Source organism: Macrotis lagotis, chromosome 6, assembly GCF_037893015.1.
Source record: "Macrotis lagotis isolate mMagLag1 chromosome 6, bilby.v1.9.chrom.fasta, whole genome shotgun sequence".
In the NCBI taxonomy this organism is placed as follows: domain Eukaryota; kingdom Metazoa; phylum Chordata; class Mammalia; order Peramelemorphia; family Peramelidae; genus Macrotis; species Macrotis lagotis.
Window position 1 is genome coordinate 55,982,616 of NC_133663.1, and position 19,624 is coordinate 56,002,239.

At 37.0% G+C, this 19,624-nt stretch overlaps 1 protein-coding gene across 1 annotated transcript in view; it reads left to right on the top strand.

Moving 5' to 3' along the window:
• Positions 1 to 19,624, top strand: part of DNER (delta/notch like EGF repeat containing) — a 345,353-nt gene that overhangs the window by 282,704 nt on the left and 43,025 nt on the right. The window contains exon 9 of the mRNA XM_074191208.1: positions 13,196 to 13,318. Within this exon, the coding sequence (XP_074047309.1) occupies positions 13,196 to 13,318 (123 nt within the window). The remainder of the gene's footprint in view (positions 1 to 13,195; positions 13,319 to 19,624) is intronic.

Consider the following 19,624-nt stretch of genomic DNA (forward strand, 5'->3'; position numbering starts at 1 on the left):
CAGCTGCCTTTGTTGCCTCAGCCTTTCACTCCATCCATTCTCTAATGACAAGTACCTTAAATCCAAGGTCTTAATCCCATCCTTTTCCTGGCCCCCAAATCCACCTATTCTGCAATGCTTTGTCCTTGTTCCTTTGCTGTGCTTGTGGCATAACTGCATTGGCTCTTATTTGAAACTGGTAGGAGTTTTTGATTAGGATGATTTTTCTCATTGGAAAGTCATGCCTACACAATAGACATATGTGTAGATGAGATGCCATGATCATTTTTTCCTAGTTGTGATGGCTTGAAGTAAAAGTAAAATGATTTTGCCACATTACCTAATGCTAATTTTATAACCACATATTTACAGTATTTGAAAGGGAATGGATAACTATATTTTTATGAATGTGCAAGTCATGTTTTAGCTATTAAAGAAGATCTTTAAAAATGGAGCACTTTAGCAGACTGGTAAAAAGTGAGCCTATCCCTCTTGATGCATTACTAAGATAATAGATTGATTGTGATTTCTGTCTCTCCAAACTCTTACCCTCTCCCTTCCCCCCAACCTCACCACATATACTGTTTCAAAATGAAACAGTGAAATTCTATGAGTTTTAAGTTTGGCTTTGAGGCAAATGGTCACACACATGTAGCAGCTCATAAAAAAACACTCAATTTGCTTAATCTTTGAGATTTCTGAAAAATAGAACAGGGTCTACAGAAAGCTAGAGATTTTCTTAAAATAAGTTATAGTCTGTTGAACACGAGCATAACATTGCAAATATTTTTGCAAGTGTTTTTAGCTATTTTCATACCCTACTCATTGTAACTGAAGTTAACCAAGAAAATCAGCCCAGTGAGGAATATAAGGAAGCTTATTAATATTTGGAGGGAACACTGAGAATTTTAAGAAAATTACCTTTTGTGTGCAATCTCTTTTTCACAGTTCTTCATTAAACATCAGAGGAATTAAGACTCTTGTACTACCCTCCCTGCAGTGACCTATTTACCTGAGGGTAATACATTTTAATGAATCTATATTCCCCACCAGGGGAAATCATTATAATGAATTCTTTACCTGCATCACTATTAAAATATTCAAAATATCTGCATAAAGAAAATGTTATTTCCTCCTGTACAACATTTAAAACCTTTTTTGCTGTTCATAGTCAATGACAAAATGAAAAATGCTGTACAGATGAATAATCATAGTTTAGGATTTTTTCTCTTCATCATATAAAAACATCTAATTGTTATATTTTAAATTTTAGAATGAATGAAATGCCCCATCATACTAAATAAATTTCCATCAGTTATGCCATAGCAAGGATGCACTATTTTAGAGAACTAGTAAATATATTATTTATAAATACAGATAAGTATATATATATGCATACACATTACACACATACACATACACACATAGAAATAAAATTGCCTGTCATAGGCAATTCTATCAGTATTTTAAATAATAATTTCTTATGAGAAAAATTATAAATGTTAGTTTTTGTGTTTCTAAATGCAAATTCTGTTCCCTTCCTTCCTCCCTTTCCCCCCTCTTACTTTCCTTGTTTCATCCCTTCCTTGTTCTTTTTCTTTCCTTTCTTATCTCCCTCTCCCCGCCTCTGTCTCTCTCTGTCTCTGTCTCTGTGTCTCTGTCTCTGTCAAATTAGAAGGTGAAAAATCTTTTTCTTACTGGCATACTATCAGAGGCTAGATCAATGGGACAGAGTCCCATTATGGGTTAAATCATAAACTTAGAGGAGGTGCCATTAGACAATTAGGATCCAGATGACTAGCAGAGCTATGAAAATGGTGACAGTACTTTAGACAAAGCACAGTGAGAATCACTAGATAACCTGCAGAAATGAAAAATGAGGAGAGGGGGATGTTATGATTTAAAGGTTTATCATGTGGAAGGAGGTGATATATATATATATATTTTCTGTTTGGTTCCAGAGAATGGAACCTAGAAGAAACTTCCAGGAGGCAGGTAGTAATTCATTCTAGACAAAAATATGAGACCAAGATTGACTATTTAAGAATGATCATCTTCTTATCAATAGTATTAATGTCTATTAGAGATGCTGTAGAAGGGGTCCCTGTTTAAGAAGGTGACCTTTGAGTTGCCTTTCAACTTTGAGTCTTAGATTCTATGATTTGTAGGTGAAATCCACCCTCTAGTGGCCAAAAGAAACATTTTTGATACTTTTTTTTTAAAGTTTTTGCAAGGCAATGGGGTTAAGTGGCTTGCCCAAGGCCACACAGCTAGGTAATTATTAAGTGTCTGAGGCCGAATTTGAACTCAGGTCCTCCTGACTCCAGGGCTGGTGCTCTATCCACTGTGTCACCTAGCAGCCACAGAAAGAAACATTTTTGAAAGAAGTTACATTAATCATGTTTGATTTTAATAAAATGATGAGATCCATTCTCTTGGGTTCCTGGTGAACTGCCCTAAATTCATTTGCCAAGGAGGAACTCAAGTAACATTTTGAGAAGTGCCAGTATTGTAGGAATATGTATATGTCTCCTGGGCTGAGTACTTTAAAGGGAAATACTTATTTGTATGTTTAAGTTCTGATATATTTGCTTAAAAAGTTTACTTGTGCCTTCTCTTTAGGGCTCATTATATAATGGTTTCTATCTTATCATTTATAAAGCTAGGCACTTTCTCTTTTTCTTTAACAAATCTTTTGAACAAAAAACCAAAACAGAAATCCATAATTGCCCATCATTTATTTAGAGGAGTTTCTGATAATTATAAATATTGTATGAAGATTCCTTCCACGTTTTAAATAAACATAAACTGATCTCATAACTACTATAGATTTCAGCGTCTCTGAGGAGATTCTCTTTAACATATTAAAATACTTAATGATCTGTTGTTCTGCATCTTTAAAGAAAATAAAAGACCATCTTCAAATAAGGCCAACACCTTCCTCCTCATTCCCATACTCACTTAGAATGTGTTAATTTTTGCTGTCCCAGAAAAACATCAACAAAACATCCCTGAATGAGGGCAGACTTTTCCTAGGACAGTTACCAAGCTGTTCTTTTAATATATTAGTGAGTGAGCAACATATTCTGTAATTAGCCACCAACTGTAGAGTTGTTATAACAACTGGAAAGAGAGACATCAAGCTCTTCGCATAAATTCCACTTTTGAAGAAAAGGGAGTCTTTGTTTTTATTTTAGCTCTTTGAAGGCTAGGATTGTTTTCCCCCTTCAGTCTTTGATTCACCAATATCTATCATGGTGTTTATACACAGTAGGCATTCAATAACTACCTGTTGTATTTCATCAAATTCTGAAGCAGATGATGCCATTTCCTTTACCTGGTTTCTAAATTGCATTTTAATATGCTGTTTAGGTCTTTTATTCTCTTAGGTTTAATTAGTTAAGTTGGTTAGAGCAATGGTCTTCAAAGTCAGGGCTGTGGTCTTATCCAAAGAGATGTGTGATCAACCAATAAAAGAGTAGAAGAATAGTTCACATAATATTATCTTTATGATGGTTGAAAGATGTTGTCTTCAACAGCTGCCTTTGTTTCCCAAAGCTGTCCTTACAGCCTTCTTTCTTTATTATGCAAGTTTTCAAACTTTGCCTACCCTCCATCTTCTCAAAAGTTCTCTAGATGCTTCTGAAACACCAACAGCAAATAACCACTGGGAGGTGACATTGGGAAAATTTCTGTCCTCCCCAGAAACACACTTGACCTCTTACCGAGCAGGCTCTAGATCTGGGCAGTGAATAGTGAGTGAGAGACCAGTCTCCTCCTTTTCAGTTTGGGTGAGACAGAATGAATCCCAAAGAATGAATAGGTGTGAGTGGGTTACAATATGCATCTCAGACCTCTCTATATTATCTTTCCTTTTGAACTCTTCCATGCTGTCTTTCCATTCTCCCAGGTTTTTGTCTTCTTACTTCTCATTTTTACTTTATACATCCAATCAAGTGACAAGTTTCCTTCTCTCTACTCTAATTTATGCCCTCATCATTTTTGGCCTGGATTATTCCAAAAGTTTTCAATTTACTTAGCCAAACTCAATTTCTCTTCCCACTCCAACTTATCCTCAACATAGTTGCCAAAAAAATTTTCCTTCCGAAAAAATTTGATCATGGCATTTGTCTCTTCATCAAACTTCAGTGGTTCCCCATTGCCTCTAGGATAAAATATTATTTCATTATTATCTTTCTATTTTTTGTAATTTATAACAGATGAAATTATTAGTTTAGTAATACAAAAATAAACTTTATAAATAAGTAAATATACAGAAAGTAGATGTATATGCTAAAAAGATTACCTGGAGGAGTGTACAATCAAAACTTTAAAGACTACATGGTTCTACCATGGCGCTAAATGAGCAAAACAATTTGGGTTTCATCCCTGAGGACAAATTCTGTTCGGTTTATGGGCAAAGGTTTCCTGAACCCTTAACCTTGATCAATTAAGGCAAAGGTATGCCCTTTCTGTCAGAAGGGATGGGACAACAGTGAAACTATGAAAATCCATTCTCCAAGTATCCTATAGCAGGACATTTCTCAGCATGCCTCTTGGTTCTTGGGTCAATGGCATCACTTTTAATTAGACATAAACACCCAGTGGCTGGGTTTGGCTTCCTCAACATGGCTAGGCTCCTTAAAATTATTATTTTCTTTTTCAAAAAGTTGAGACAATTTACTTTTTTATCCTTCTGCAATCTTCATTTATGATTTCTTGAAATATAGCTCTGAAAAAACAGACTTTTAAAAAACTCCTTGAAATGGAGCTATCAGATTATGTCTTTAAAACCAAATCACTGAGCTTTCATGAATTATATATTACAGCCCCCATCCAAGCCTTTCTGACTAATTGTTTTGGATCTGATGGTTTAGAATGAGTGTAAATAGCATTTGTTTTCTGTTCTGGCCAGAACCTCTGAGGGTCTTCCCCTCCCAGACTGATAGTTGTGTGCTGGTAAATTGGGCCATCCTTTGTCACAGTTCTTACTTAGCCCTTAGTCACTGGGCATTGCCTCAGACAAACTGAGACCTGGGAAAGATCTCAATTTAGGAAGACCAGCATCTCCTACTTTATCTTGAGCCATCACAATCATCTTGATTTTTGTCTTTGCCACTAGACTCTGTGAACTCTAGAGGAAGGAGTGAGGCTGATGACTTTGTCTCACTTAAATCCAATTTATGCCCAAGTCAAGATATCACCTTTCTTCTATCATTGGTTCTCTTCAGGATTGAAGGACACACATCCTAGGATACGTATGTTTAGTGTCTGCTCCTATCTGCTAAATTGGAAGACCACGAAGATCAAAGGAAGGCATGCCATGGTTAAATGATGCATGAGGTTCTTAATTATTACTTTTGACCCTTTCTCCCATTCAAATTTTACAATAACTGCTAACAAGCAGAAAAATGTTCTGATTCCTACCATATTTTCCAATGCTATTGAGCAATGAAAATGTACAAAAGGAGCCAACAAAAATGAAAAGCAACATTTGCCATTCACAAACAGGATGACTTGGAAACCACAGTTAGTTGCAGAGTTTCCTTCTTTTTTTCATTGCTATTTGGGTGAGTACATGTACTTACCATTATATCAGAGATTACTCACTCCTAAGAATTCTGTAGAACTCTAGAATACTGGATTCAGATCCTACCTTAGATGTCTTCTATGTGTTGCTGAGCCAGTCAATAAAGATTCTGGGCATTAGTAACACCATCAGGAAAATGGGGATAATAATAGCAATGGGGTTATTGTGGGAATTTATATATATATATATATATATATGTATGTATGTATAGTGTTTTAAAACATCAGAGTACTATTAAAATATTAGCTGTTATTATTAACATTAATGCTTCAGAGAAACTCCTATGAATGTCTGATCAATGATTATATCTGTACAGTTTTCCTTTTTCTTTAAAAGACCTGCCAGGATCCCATTATGGGCAGCTAGGTGACCCAATGCATAGAGTGCTGGGCAAGGAGTCAGGAAGACTCAAATATAAATCTGGTTTCAGACACTTACTAGCTATATGACCTTGGACAAGTCATTTAGCCCCATTTGCCTTAGTTTTCTCTACTGCAGAATGAACTGGAGAAGGAAATGGCAAACCATTACAATTTTTTACCAAGAAAATTCCAGATGGGGTCACAAAGAATCAGACATGATTGAAAGAACAACAAAATGGCCCTATTAATATTTGTTTTTTTGAAAGAATTTTACTTGGAAAAAATACAGGTGAAATATATCCTTTTGCTAACAGGGTTTCTAGTGATTCATGGGTTTGATCAAAATTATAAAGAACACTTGAAACCACATAATCACAGCAAACTTATTTTTCCCCTTTTACCCAAAGCAGAGACACTAGCATCTATAACTGCTTTGGGTGACCTGTTATAATGTTTTAATTTTCGAATCAGAGACAAAAAGGATTTTATAATTTTCATTGCTCCAGAAAAGAGAAAAAAATTCCTTCAAGATAGCAAAAGAGAAATACTCTGCCCTGCTCTTCAGTGCAGTATCAAAAAATAACAAAGAAAAATGACTTCAGATGTCCTATTTCCATTAAGTCCATCTATCATAGAAGGAAGCAGCCCCATCACCCAATGTGCCAGCAATTGCCATACACAGCATCATCATTTGTTCAAGCCTGATAAGGCAATTTGAAAACCCTTGGTCTTCATTCTGTCATTTCAGGTATGTATAGGTTTAAAACTGACTTTTGTCCTGTCAGTTTTTCTATCCTTCAAACCAATTAAGTTCTTTTCAGATCCTGATGAAACCATCCCACATCTTCTGTGTTGTCCAACTAAACTCATTCCCTCACCCCAGTTTTGTGTTGTCCACAAATTTGATAAATACAATTTCATGTCCACAAATTTGATAAATACAATTTTTATGCCTTCCTCAAGGCCCTCATAAAAATTCTGAACAGCACCAGGGCCAGAGCTTTGTGACCTATGGGAGGCAGCTTTGTTGAAATGGATAGTGTTGGATGCGGAGTTAGGAAGTTGTAAGTTCAAACTAAGACATTTATTAGCTGTGTGACCCTGGATACATAACCTCTGACTTGCCTCAATTTCCTCCGCTAAAAATCAGGGATAATAATAGCTTCTTACTTCTCAGAGCTGTTGTAAGAATCAAATGAGATCCTATTTTTAAAGCATCTTGCAAATCTTAAATTGCTATATGAATACTATTTTTATTATCTTCATAATAAATTATTACTATTATTATCATTATTATTGTGTCAGAGCTAGGATTAGAAATGGAGTCCTTTGCCTTCCAGGGTTGCATTCTTCCTAGTATATGAGTTTACCTATTAATTGAAACTATAAGAAAAAGGGAATTTTTGTTGCTTGTAATTGAGAAAAATGAACAAAACATATGATATACTTATAAATATAAATTATATATATATATAAATATAAAATAACCAACATATATATAGTGCTTATTCTACCCAAAGCATAGGCAAATGTAGTAGATTTCATTAGGCTGTACGCCCAGTTAGTTTTCTTTCTTATGATGAACATCTGTTGAATGAAGATAGGAACTGGACCTGTTGGTTTCATTGATATAGCAAACTTGTCAAATGATAATGAAATCTTGAACCATGAGATTTAGAGCTAGCAGTGACCTTAGCAATTGTCTAGTTTGATCCTTCCCCTTCTTTTATGGATGAGGAAATTAGAATGATTTGCCTACCCCTACATAAGTAGTGCATAGTGGAATTGGAATTCCATTCCAAGACCTCTGATTCCAAATTCAATTCCTTCTGCCACAACAAGATCAATAGAAGTGGTATTTTGTTTTAAAACTAGGATCAGGTTGCCTTCTTTAACATTTACCATTATCATGGACTATTTAGTTAAAAATAAGCAATACCTTAGGTTGCCAATCTCTAGAGAGGGAAGTGAACATCCCATCCCTCCTTTTCAAAGCTAATTTCTGTTTTGTATGAAGTTGCTTTTTATATTTGTTTAGAAATATTTAGGTTCTTTGCCTCTTTCTATCAAATAATCAGAAAAATGTATTCAAGTCTATAATGAGATTACTTTAACATCTCAAAAATCCAAGATTTAATCAAAATAATTGTTTCTTCCCCTGGTGCAGAGGGCTACCCTTTTGTGCCTTGGATTGAGTTGCTGTGATCAAAGAAATTCCCTATTTATTGGACAATTTTAGGGGAGGAATCTCTGTAACTTTGCTAGGCTGATGCTCCATTGACAGATACATGTCTCATCACTGGGTGCACTCCTAATTGTTTTGTATTTTGGTATTGTACTTGACTGGCTTAGATTTTGAAGTCACATTCATATCATGATAAAGCAGTGGGGTAGGAGTACACACTCTGCAGCATGAGATAATGACAGAAAACAGAACCTTTATTTTTTAATGAAGAGATAAAAATTTCATAAGTTTCACCATGCTGACAAAATAGATAGCAAGATCATTTGCTTTTCATGTTTCAGAGGGGGAAAGGTCATTGTACTGTCTGAAGAAAATGAAACCATCATAGATGATTTCAGGAAAATTTTATCTTGATTTTGAGTAAATATCTCAATCCATTGATACATCAAACATATATCCTGGTTATAAATTTTCTTTAAGTTTTATGGGCAATTTAATGAGATGTTAGCAGAGAAGTATATAAACATTGTATTTATACTTATGTGCTATATAAATTATATATATATATATTGCTCAATCTTCTTGTCTTGATAAAGATATGTACATATATAGATATATATAGATAGATGTAGATACTAGATTTATCTATTTCAAATAGATTTCTCTAGTCCCTATATCTACATAGTTACTAGAAAGCTCTAGTCTCTCTTAAAGATATCTATTATCCTCTATATCTATCTCCTATCCCCCCCACTTTCTTTCTCTCTTTCTCTCTTTCTGTTTCCTCTCTTGTTATCAGTTTAAAAGACTTAAAATTGCATGGACTTTTGGGGAAATGTGTGCTTAGTATAGTATAGTATAGTATAGAATAAATGCTTATTAATCAATTGATCTATCTATCTAGTTTTTTTGTTATATAAAATTATTTTAACAGTTTAAAATCAATTGGCTTATTTGAGCCTTTATTGAATCTGTGATCTCATTAATGGAAGTACTCCCTTCACTGATTACAGATCTTAACCCATGCATAGTCTATCTATCCTGTGCAACTATGTTCCATGTCCTCGTAAGAGTCTACCATGGAAGATTCATTATATAGATACCTATTGTGTGGGTAGACAGTCCACCAATGACCCTTTCTTTTTTTTTATATCATGATATAGTGGATTGGTAGCTGACTTTCGATACAGGGATGCCTGTGTTCAGGTCCTGACTCTGACACCTACTGGCAGTGGGTTCCTGGGCAAGTCAGTTAGGCGGACAGTTGTCTAAGATTGTAAGTCACAAAGAAGGGATTGATCTGCCTTCATGGAAGAAGTTGCCTCGCCTCAGAGATATAGGAGCAAGGACTGGGAAAGTCATTATGTCTCCATTTTTAGACAAGGAAACTGAGACCCAGGGGAGAAAAAACTTGATCAAGGTCTCAAAAGATGACAAGTAATAGAACTCAGGGCTCTTGCATCTAAATTCAGTGCTATTCCAAGTAATACAAGACATGAAAGTGGAGAGGGAAGGATGTTTTTTAAGGAAAGAATTTGTTAACAATTTCAAATTGAGATCACTCAATAATGGAGATATACTTATTCAGTACTTGTCATATGACATGCATCTTGTTAAGTGCTGAGGATGCAAAAGCAAAACTAGGCTAGCCAGGGAAGTCATGCAAATATAGGAATATATAAAATAGGTACAAATTGATTGGCAGGGTGGGCTGGTGTTAGGAGCAAGGGGAATAAAGGGTGAGTTATTAGAGTAGGAAGGTAGCATCTGATCTTGAAGGAAACTGGGGATGCTGACTGATGGAGCTGATGAGGAAGACCTTAAAAGAAATAAAGAAAAATCAGTTCAAAGATGCAGAGGTGGGAAATGAGATTATATGAAGGACAATATGGAAAGGAGATGTTTGAACTATTCTGAAACAGGGTGAGGAAGTGTTTCTCTAAATTTATGAAAAAATATTTGCCTAAAGAAGACCAAAACAGTAGCTGTGCTTTTGATGTATGGGTTATACTCAGTAGCATTTAGCTAATAGGTTTGCTGTGAGACTTAACACATCTGGATAGGACTTCGCAAAGCTTCATGGGTTATAGAAGGGCTAGTTTTCCTGAGCACCACCATCACCACCACTACCACCATCATTGTCATCATCATTAACATGTTTTCTTAGGTAGGTCGATGGCCTCGTCCAAATGCAGAATAGAAGAAAAAAATGTTAAAAATTTCATCCAAACCAGCTAAAATATCTGCACTTTTTGATGAAGGCCTACTGACAAGGCAAATACAAAATTATTCCCACATCTCTGATAAGCAGAATAAATAAACCATGGAACCCATGAGAAGGCCCTTGTGAGACAGACATTTGGGCTTTGAGGATTTGGCTTTGATGAGTTACAAAGGCAAAGAAAGTGAACAGAACCCATTCCCATTTGGAAAGGCGCTTATTTATCCTGATTATCTAAAGCCAGAGCCAACAATATTAATACTATTTAAATGGCTTCACATGTTTCTCCCTGTCTGGATAAAGCCCATCCCAAAATGGGCTTGTTTTCGCAAAATTGGCAGCAACTTTAGATATCTTCAGAAATCAAAATAAATGGGTTATCGTTTGGAAAGTTTAGGACATTTTTATCTTTGCTCTCTATAATTTAGAAGTATTTGGGAACCAAGGAGTTAAGTCTCTAGTGAGAACAGTTATTTATTCTTAAAAATCTGCTTTAACATAAAAGTTTAAATATTATGGTAAGTAGTCACTTGATAATATCATTTCTTCCCCCCGCCCCTGTTTTAACTTTAAAACACATTAATGCCATATTAGTCCTTTAACTGGCATTATTTTCTGCCTGAAAAAAAGAGAAACTATTGCTAGTTTCTGTCATCTTAATTAAATGCATTTTAATATGATTATTTATTTTAGGTTGGAATGATTTTTCTAATTGATTTCAAAGAAGATATGGTTTTCATTTCCATGAAAGAAACTACTTCTTCTATCATTTATTCACTATTCATTCATTTATTCAGTAGATCCTCACTAGGAATCTGCTGTTATATAGAACACTGGATCAGGTCCTAGAAGTTTAAATAAAGTAAAACCCCTGCCCTAAGAGAGCTAATAGTCTACTAAGCTTCATGAGAGGGTTAGACTGGATTACCTTTGACGCCATTTCCAATTCTGAGATTCAGTGGTTCTGTGATGATGTGGCTCAGAGCTAAAGCTTTGGATGTAAAAGGTCTGAGTTCCATCTTAGACGATTCTTACAAATCCCTCTTTTCTTTGTGCCCCCCACTCTGGATTTCCCCTGGAAACATAACAATTTGTCTTAGGTGTAAGTCTCTATGGAAAAAAGAAAAGGTCCCTTAACTATCATACAACCACTCCAGCTAATAATATAGACTATGGGCTAGGTCCTATGTCACCAAGGACTTATATGTGAGTCTGTAAATATCAAAACCACTCTCCTTTCCTTTCCTTTCTAGGGAGCTTCAGACTCTCCCAGGACCTCACTGATTTTTCCAGTATTGCCCTGAAGTTGAGCCTCTGTTGTAATAAAAAGCTTTGACATTGTCAGAATGACAACTCCATTCTTCCATTGAATTCCATTTTCTCTAGAAACTGCCACAATCCATACAGTCCTCTCAATTTTAAGTTCAACTAAAAAGCTGAGGCATCCCCAAAAGGGAAGAACACTCAGGGTTTCTATTATTGTCCCCAATCTCCTCCCCTATTTTAAAATGAATGAATAATTTAATAAGTTAATTAATGGGAAACATTTCTTATCTGCTAAACACTGTGCTATAACTCCAAAGGCTAAAACAGTCCCTGCCCTCAAAGAACTTATATTCTAATGGGAATAATAACAGACAGAGGAAAGTAGTAACCAGGGGATTTAGAAAAGTATGGGTATTTTGGGTGGGGCCACATGGAAGTAGAATAAGGAAAGGGCAAAGTTTAGATTCACATCCTCACATTGTGGCTCTAGCTCTGGCTTATTCTGGGAGCCACTTTGCATCTTTCAATTCTGCTCAATTAATGCTGTTTCTGGAGACAAGAGGCTCCTTTGAATTCCTCACGGGGGACCCAAGTCCTACAAAGTACGTAGTCCGCCTCTTCTCTGTATCCCTCTCTAAGCATTCGCCTCTCTTTCTGGGCCAAAGTCAGGTCCAAGGGTCAGAAGATGTCAACTGACCAATGAACTAACTTCATGGAAAGTGAGGATAAACTCAAGACACCCAGAAGGGGAGTTTTGTAAAGAGTAACCTGGTCAAGGGAATTTCACACCTTCTTAAAGAGCCATCTTCATGGCCAGAGTGAAACTCCCAGCAGTGGGCCACAAGAATGTGTTTTTCCCTTCTAGAACATTTTACACCTACATCTGACCCTCTATATTAAAAGTGAGCACAAAGAATCTCACTCACCTAACAAATGTAATTAAATTAAGGCCAGTCACTGGAATTACCACCATTGCGTGCACTGAATTATTATCTCTCTCTTTTTTCCTCTTTTCCCTTCTCTCTCTCTCTCTTTCTCTCTCTCTCTCTCTCTCTCCCCATTTCTCTTCCTCTCTCTTCTTCTTTCTGCCCCTTTTCTCCGTCCCTATTATCTCTCTCCCCATTATCTCTCTCCCCATCCTTTCCCCCCTCTTCCTCTGTCTTTCTCTGTGTCTCCCTCTCCTTTTCTACCTCCCTCTTCTTCTGCCTTATCATAAAAAATATAGGGGCAGGGAAGGACAGTACCTTGATTATCTTTCCCTAATATGCTTTTTTTGTATGTATGTAGGCAGTATCTCTCTTTCTTAAATCTCATGTAGAAGCATCATACCCATCACAGCTTTCTTTGATGTAGGTCAGTTAAAGAGAACAGAATAGAAGTATTAAGATCTGGTTATGAACCCTAGCTCTGTCACCCATTATCTGAATATCCTTGGACTTTACCTCTCCAGTCCTCAGTTTTCTTTTCTGAAAAATGACAAGATTGAGTTAAATGAAACCCAAAGTTCCTTTGAACATGCCAATCCTAGAAGCCAATAAGTGAGTTTTGAAATTGAAATGTGTCCTAGATTATGCTGTCCTTTTGTCTTATAGGTTATCATGGTCTTTACTGTGAAGAGGAAGACAATGAATGCCTTTCTGCCCCTTGCCAGAATGGGGCCTCTTGCAAGGATCTTGTGAACAGCTATGAGTGTGTGTGCCTTCCAGAATATAAAGGTAAGGATCAACTTGACTGTTTTGTTGGGGGTGACAATGAGTTGTTTCAAATGCTTTCCAAGAGAACAGATATTGCTTTATCTAATTAAGGCATCCTGAGAAGAAGAGAGATGAATATTTCCCAGACTAGGAAGGTAGACCAGTAAGCCCAACCAAGTTTTGTAACTCATTCACTGAGTGACCTTGGGTAAGTCATTTGACTTCTTTCTTATTCAAAATAAGTGACCTCCAAGTTTCCTTATGGCTCTGACGTTGCATGATTTTGTTCACTGGTGGAGATACATTGGAGATGGAATCAAAAGACTCATGTCTGAATCTTGGCTAGACTGCTGACTGCCCTGGTGATCTGGAGGAAATCATTCCCCGCCTGAACCTCATTTTCCTTATCTATCCAGGGAGAGGTTGGATTAGATTGTCCCTGGAAGGCCGCTTCTTACTCCTATGATCTGGATCTTAGATTCATGATCTGGAACTTTTATGTTTCTTCCTTTTTATTCTCAGCACATTAGTTTGGAATTTGTATTTGGTCTGAACTTGTGATTTCATTGATATAGAAACTCCTGGGGAAGAAATCCTTTCCAACAATAGATCCTTGAACTCTCTGTAAGTAACAGTCTTAGAGACTTTGAACTTTATCTTAGAGTCTTAGAGGCTTGAAATATTGACTCAAACAGGGGCCCAGGGCCAATGAGTGTTAGAAGCCTCCTCCTTACTGAAGGTCATCATTTTACCAACATAGACACCGAATAAAGGTTTGTTGGACTTGCTGAGAGAATTGATATTGTCACAATAATGCTGGTGTTAACCCTGCACAATTGCAATGTCTGGTAACCCTGGTGACAGCCAGTGTTTGTAAAAACCGACAGTCCAGCCAGTGCTGTCTCTCATCAGTGCTTGCTAGATGGGTTTATCTGTGGCTATTGTGCCATAGATAATTGAAAAATATTTGGATTGGAAGTTAGAAGTTCTGGATTCAAATCCCAGTGAGAATGCTTATTGGCTTTGTGGGATACGGAGGCAGCTAGGTGGTGAAGTGCTTAGAATACTGGGCTTAGAGTGAGGAAGATTTAAATTCATATCAGACCTCAGACCCTGGGTGACATTGGGCAAGCGACTTCACCTCTTCCAGGGTTTGAATGGGGCTTGCATGAGATGATATAATAATAATAATAATAATAATAATAATAATAATAATGATGATGATGATGATGATGATGATGATGATGATGATGATGATGATATAGTAGGTGCTTCTTAGGGCAAGTGGGTGGCTGTGGATAGAGTGCAAGTCCTGAAGTTGGGAAGACTCATCTTCCTGAGTTCAAATCTAGCCTCAGACACTTATTAGATGTGTGACTCTGGGCAGGTAACTCTGTTTGCTTCAGTTGCCTTATCTGCAAAATGAACTAGAGAAGGAAATATCAGACCCCTCCAGGATCTTTGCCAAGAAAACCCCAAACAGGGGCAAAAGAGAATCAGATATGATGGAAATAACTGAATAACAACAAAAAGGTACTTAGTGGATACCTGTTTAGTGATTGATAGTTTAAAGAAGGGTAGAGGTAGCTTTTCACAGATTTTCTTTAAGGACATTTAATTTCACCAATCTATAGCTTAAATCTCATAATTTTAATTCTAAAAAAAAGGGATCCCAGGGGTTTTCTAATCTAGCCACACCTTCCCTCTTATTTTATAAATGAGGAACTGGAACCTCAGCTAGAGGAAGTGACTTACCCAATATCATACAATTCTCTGTGTGAACAGCTGACAGGATTCCATGTGGCCACATCATTTATCCAAACTTCTCCAGCTGAGTAGAGCTATGTTGCAACCAATATTATTTCCAGGCCAATGGACCAGAGGCACACTGGCTCTGGTCAATGACCTTGACATGGTTTCAGCCAGTACTCGTGAACTTGCCTATGTGGCGCTTTACCTGGGCCATGGGGAAGGAAAGCCGTCTTCCTGACAACGTAGAACTTGGAGTTTATTCTAGATCCTGAAGATCCCGAAGGGAAGACAGTCAGAGGGATACCAGATTTCTTCTAGCTAATGCGTAACACGTGCCTGAAGCATAGTAGGAACTTAAATATTTGTTGATTGACAGACTATCAGTTTGTTAAAGAAAAAGATGGCATGTGAGCTTACAGTTATTATACGAACCACACCAGGGACCTGGTCCCCATTCTGTCACTAACTAGTGTGGTCAAGTCACCAGGTAATAACACCTGCCTTATGCAATTAACAGGGTTGCAATTGGGAACAAAGGAGATAATGGAGGTGAAAATCCTTTGAAAAGCCATAAATGTAATTTATTTCTTTTATTTGTAACACTCTCATGGTTCTTTTATGAGTTCATTAGGCAAACACACAAACGGTTTAACACAGACTAATTAAAAACCCTAGAAATGTCTTCCTAAGATATATCTTCTCCCATATGAGTTTCCACTGTGGTTTCAGAAACTGGGAATTTAGTAGTTGATGTGTAGATGAACCATTAAGCAATAGGCCTTGAAGCAGTGAATCTATAAACATATGAAATTCATGTATCTCCTCAAAGGAGATCTCTGAATTAGATCCTGATCTCCAAGGGAGACTAATGGATTATAATCTTTTACTGTTAAAGATTAGGCACAGTCTACAGTTGGACTATTTATCCCCCGCTCGCATAGCAAGTTCTATGACCAAAAAAGTACACAATTGGAAAGGAAAATACTTTGCTGTGAACTGAATGTTTCACATGCAGAATTCTACTTTATCAATCATTCAACATGTAATTATTGATCCTTTAACTGCTAGATGCTGTGGAGCCTCCAAAAGACACATACATATATAATCCTTGCCTTCAGGGAATCTACAGTCTAATTTGCTACAGAAACCTATGACATATGAAACATGATTAATTATCAATGTCTGTGGTATAAATGTAATTAAAACTTAGAGAAAGACCTGGGCAAATAAATGAAGGCTCCCTAGGAAGAATAATGACAGAGGAAATATCTTTTGGATTTTATTTATCTGGAATATTTTGTCTCGAGATTAATTCACTTGCTTTCCCTAAAACACACACAAATACACCCTACCCCCCCAATGCCCCTTCCCCTGAACATACAAAGTAATCATCACATTATATTGTGGTAAAAGAACAACTTTTAACTTATATCCTACCCTGATTCATCCTATATTTAATTCTAAATTAACATGTAAGGAATTCTGGGGAGGAGCAATATTTTAAGAAACATTGCATCTATCCACCGTTTAATATGAAAACTGGGGATTTGTGTTTGTTTTGACTGAATTTCAGTTTGTTTTTGCTTGAGGCTAAATATAAATTTCATACTAGCACGTACTGTGTTTGTTGCCAGTGAATGATGACTGTATCATTCCACAGACTGTCTGAAGTATGGACCTGGTTTTCCCTGACAAAATGTGGTGTTTTTGAGATAGATTTGGAATGACTCCTTATTTTATTGGCCAGGCTACCTGTGTGTCTGCCAAAGAACATTGGGTGTTTCCTCTCCTTTAGGGATGAGAGGCCAGTTTTATATACCTGATTTCAATGGAAGCTCCCTTTTGACCAATGATAGTGTCTATTACTCTTCTGAAGGTAGCAGTCCACTAAGTATAATAACTTGCATGTGAGAGATGGCATAAAAGTCATCTTTAAAGATGATAGGAAAGAGAGAGCCTGGTCAAGTGAAAACATGTCTAATGAGTCTGCTGAAATCCAAGAAATATTTACAAAACCAGGAAGACCTAGGCGATGGGAGGGACTCCCCCATGAGGGACTTGAAGAGTAGGAGGTGGAAGAGGTCTCAGGCTAGTTAAGATGAGGAAACTGTGGTCCAGTGGCATTAAGTGATTTTCCCAGGGTTATACAGGTAATAAGCAATGGGGATAGGATTGGCTCTTTTACTTTTAAGATATAGAATTGGTGGTTTTTCATTATACCACCCCCTTAATTCAATGTTATAGAAAATTATGGACAGAAATTGTAGGAGAAAAATTGGGTAGGCTGGTAATTTACCTTATTAGAAAGGATATCCCTACTGAATATAAGCCATATACATGTCCACATCTCATTGGGGTCATCCAAAGAACAAGGACTTTGGCAAATCTCTCCCATGGCTGTACCAGCCCATCAGCAACAACTATGGGGCAAGGACTCCAAGCAGCTGCAGTACAAAGACCATCACTTTGGTGAAATAGATTGAGTCATGAAAATGAGCCCCTCACTGGAATTTTCTTCATTTTTGTTCCCTAATTTTTTGTGAACCTTTCAACCCTGAATCTTGATCCACCAACCAGTTTTCCGATGTGTCTCAGTTATTAGATTTCAGTGCTCCACAGACCCACTGGTAATCACTTTTTTCCAATTGATAACTTATTCTTTTTTCCAATTTGAACCTAGATAAATATAGCTTTCTTTTTTCTATACTCTGCACCCCTTTCTCCATTTCTCTCCATGTACTTTACCCCTCATTCATCATTCCCCTTCCAGGGTGTTTGCCTATTTCCTTACTCCTGTTGGGAGTTTGATGTCTTAGACAGATGGCTTGTAGTTGATCGTGGCAGTGTTCCCTGGAGTTCTTCTGTGGAGGTCTCCAGAATACATAAAGAGGTGATAACAGTTGCTTTGGACCCCCAAGGACCTAGCACTCTTGAAAGACACATTTAGAACTTTGAAGGCCATGAATTCCTGTGGCTTGGAGCCAATGATCCTTGGCCCACATAGCATCTGGAATTCCTTAGAAGTTTTTACTGAATAAATGGAGGATGTCCCAGGGATCCTGCCCCATTATAATCCAATCCCACCGGTATCACAGAAGATTATCTATAAATTGGGCTAAGGTAGGCTTTTTGAAATGGATACCCCATCACACTGATAACAGCCCTCTTAATAGCCAACATAGGAAGGTTTCTCCCATTCTTTGTGATGGTTACAGAACTTTTAACAGCTCCTTCTCTTCCCTCAACATAGGCATTTGCTTACACAAATAGTAAGAAGGGACTTGAATAAAATTGCTAAATGTTTGTGGACCCTAAGGCCAGAATGAGAGATCCATAGATTACTTTTTTGGAGGGATTGATTTACCATGCTTATCTTTGATGCATCTACTGACCTTCCCCACATGTGACAATTTGAACTTGTTGACTTCTTATCTATGACTAAACTTGACACAAAACACAAAAGGCAGCTTCATCCCCTACCTCCTTGGAACCAGTTGCATAATGGAGGACATTCAATGTAGATAAGAGGGGAAGACTATTCTACCTCAAATGACTTCCAAGAATTCACAAATATGGTGAAAACTATGTTGTTATGAGTAAAGAGACAGTGAGGGCTGTTCCTTAGCCCCCATCCTCTGACTGAACAATCCAATAAACAAAAAGATGTTTGTTATATGTGTTGAGAAAGGATGAGTACATCAGAGATCCCATGCTAAAGTTAATTGGGTACCCACTCTGGTCCAAACTAGTGATTCAAGGAGTGAGTCTCTCTAAGTCACAGAATCATAAAACTTTGGAACTCAAAAAGACTTCAGAAGCCATTTATCCATTCTATATCAGAATAAAATATCCTCTAGAGCCTTGTGGTTTGTTGAAAAGAGTACTGTCTTGTCATTAAAATTCCATCTCTGTCTTTATCTCTAGTCTTGGTTTCCTCATCAGTAAAATGGTGGGGTTGGTGTAGGTATAGGTTAGCTCAGCTCTTAACATTTGTTTAAAGAAACCTTCCTTCACAGTGAAGGGGAACCGTTCCATTATCACTTGAGGCAATACATTCCATTTAGGGATGGCTGTTTCCTAGAATTATAGATTTAGATCTGAAAGGGATCTATTAGAAATATTTTTGTTACATAAAACCTAACTTTATCTCTTTGCAACTTTTATCCATTTCTTCTTTTTCTGTTGATGCAGTAGATAGAGCACTGGCCTTGGAGTCAGGAGGATGGGAGTTCAAATCTGACATCAGACATTTGACAGTTACTGTGTGATCTTGGGCAAGTTACTTAATCCTGATTGCCTTGCATCCAGGGCCATCTCCAGTCATCTTGATATATATATATATATATATATATATATATATATATATATATATATTATATATTACATATTATATATATATTCATATATTGACCAGATGACTCTGGAGGAGAAAGTGAGGCTGGTGACTTAGCACAGCCCCTCACTCAAATCCAATTCACATACTTGTCATGACATCACCTGATGTTGTGGTCTTCTTTGAAAATGAAGGGCAAACATGATTTTCTGAGAAGTGAGAATATTTCACATTTCTCTTCC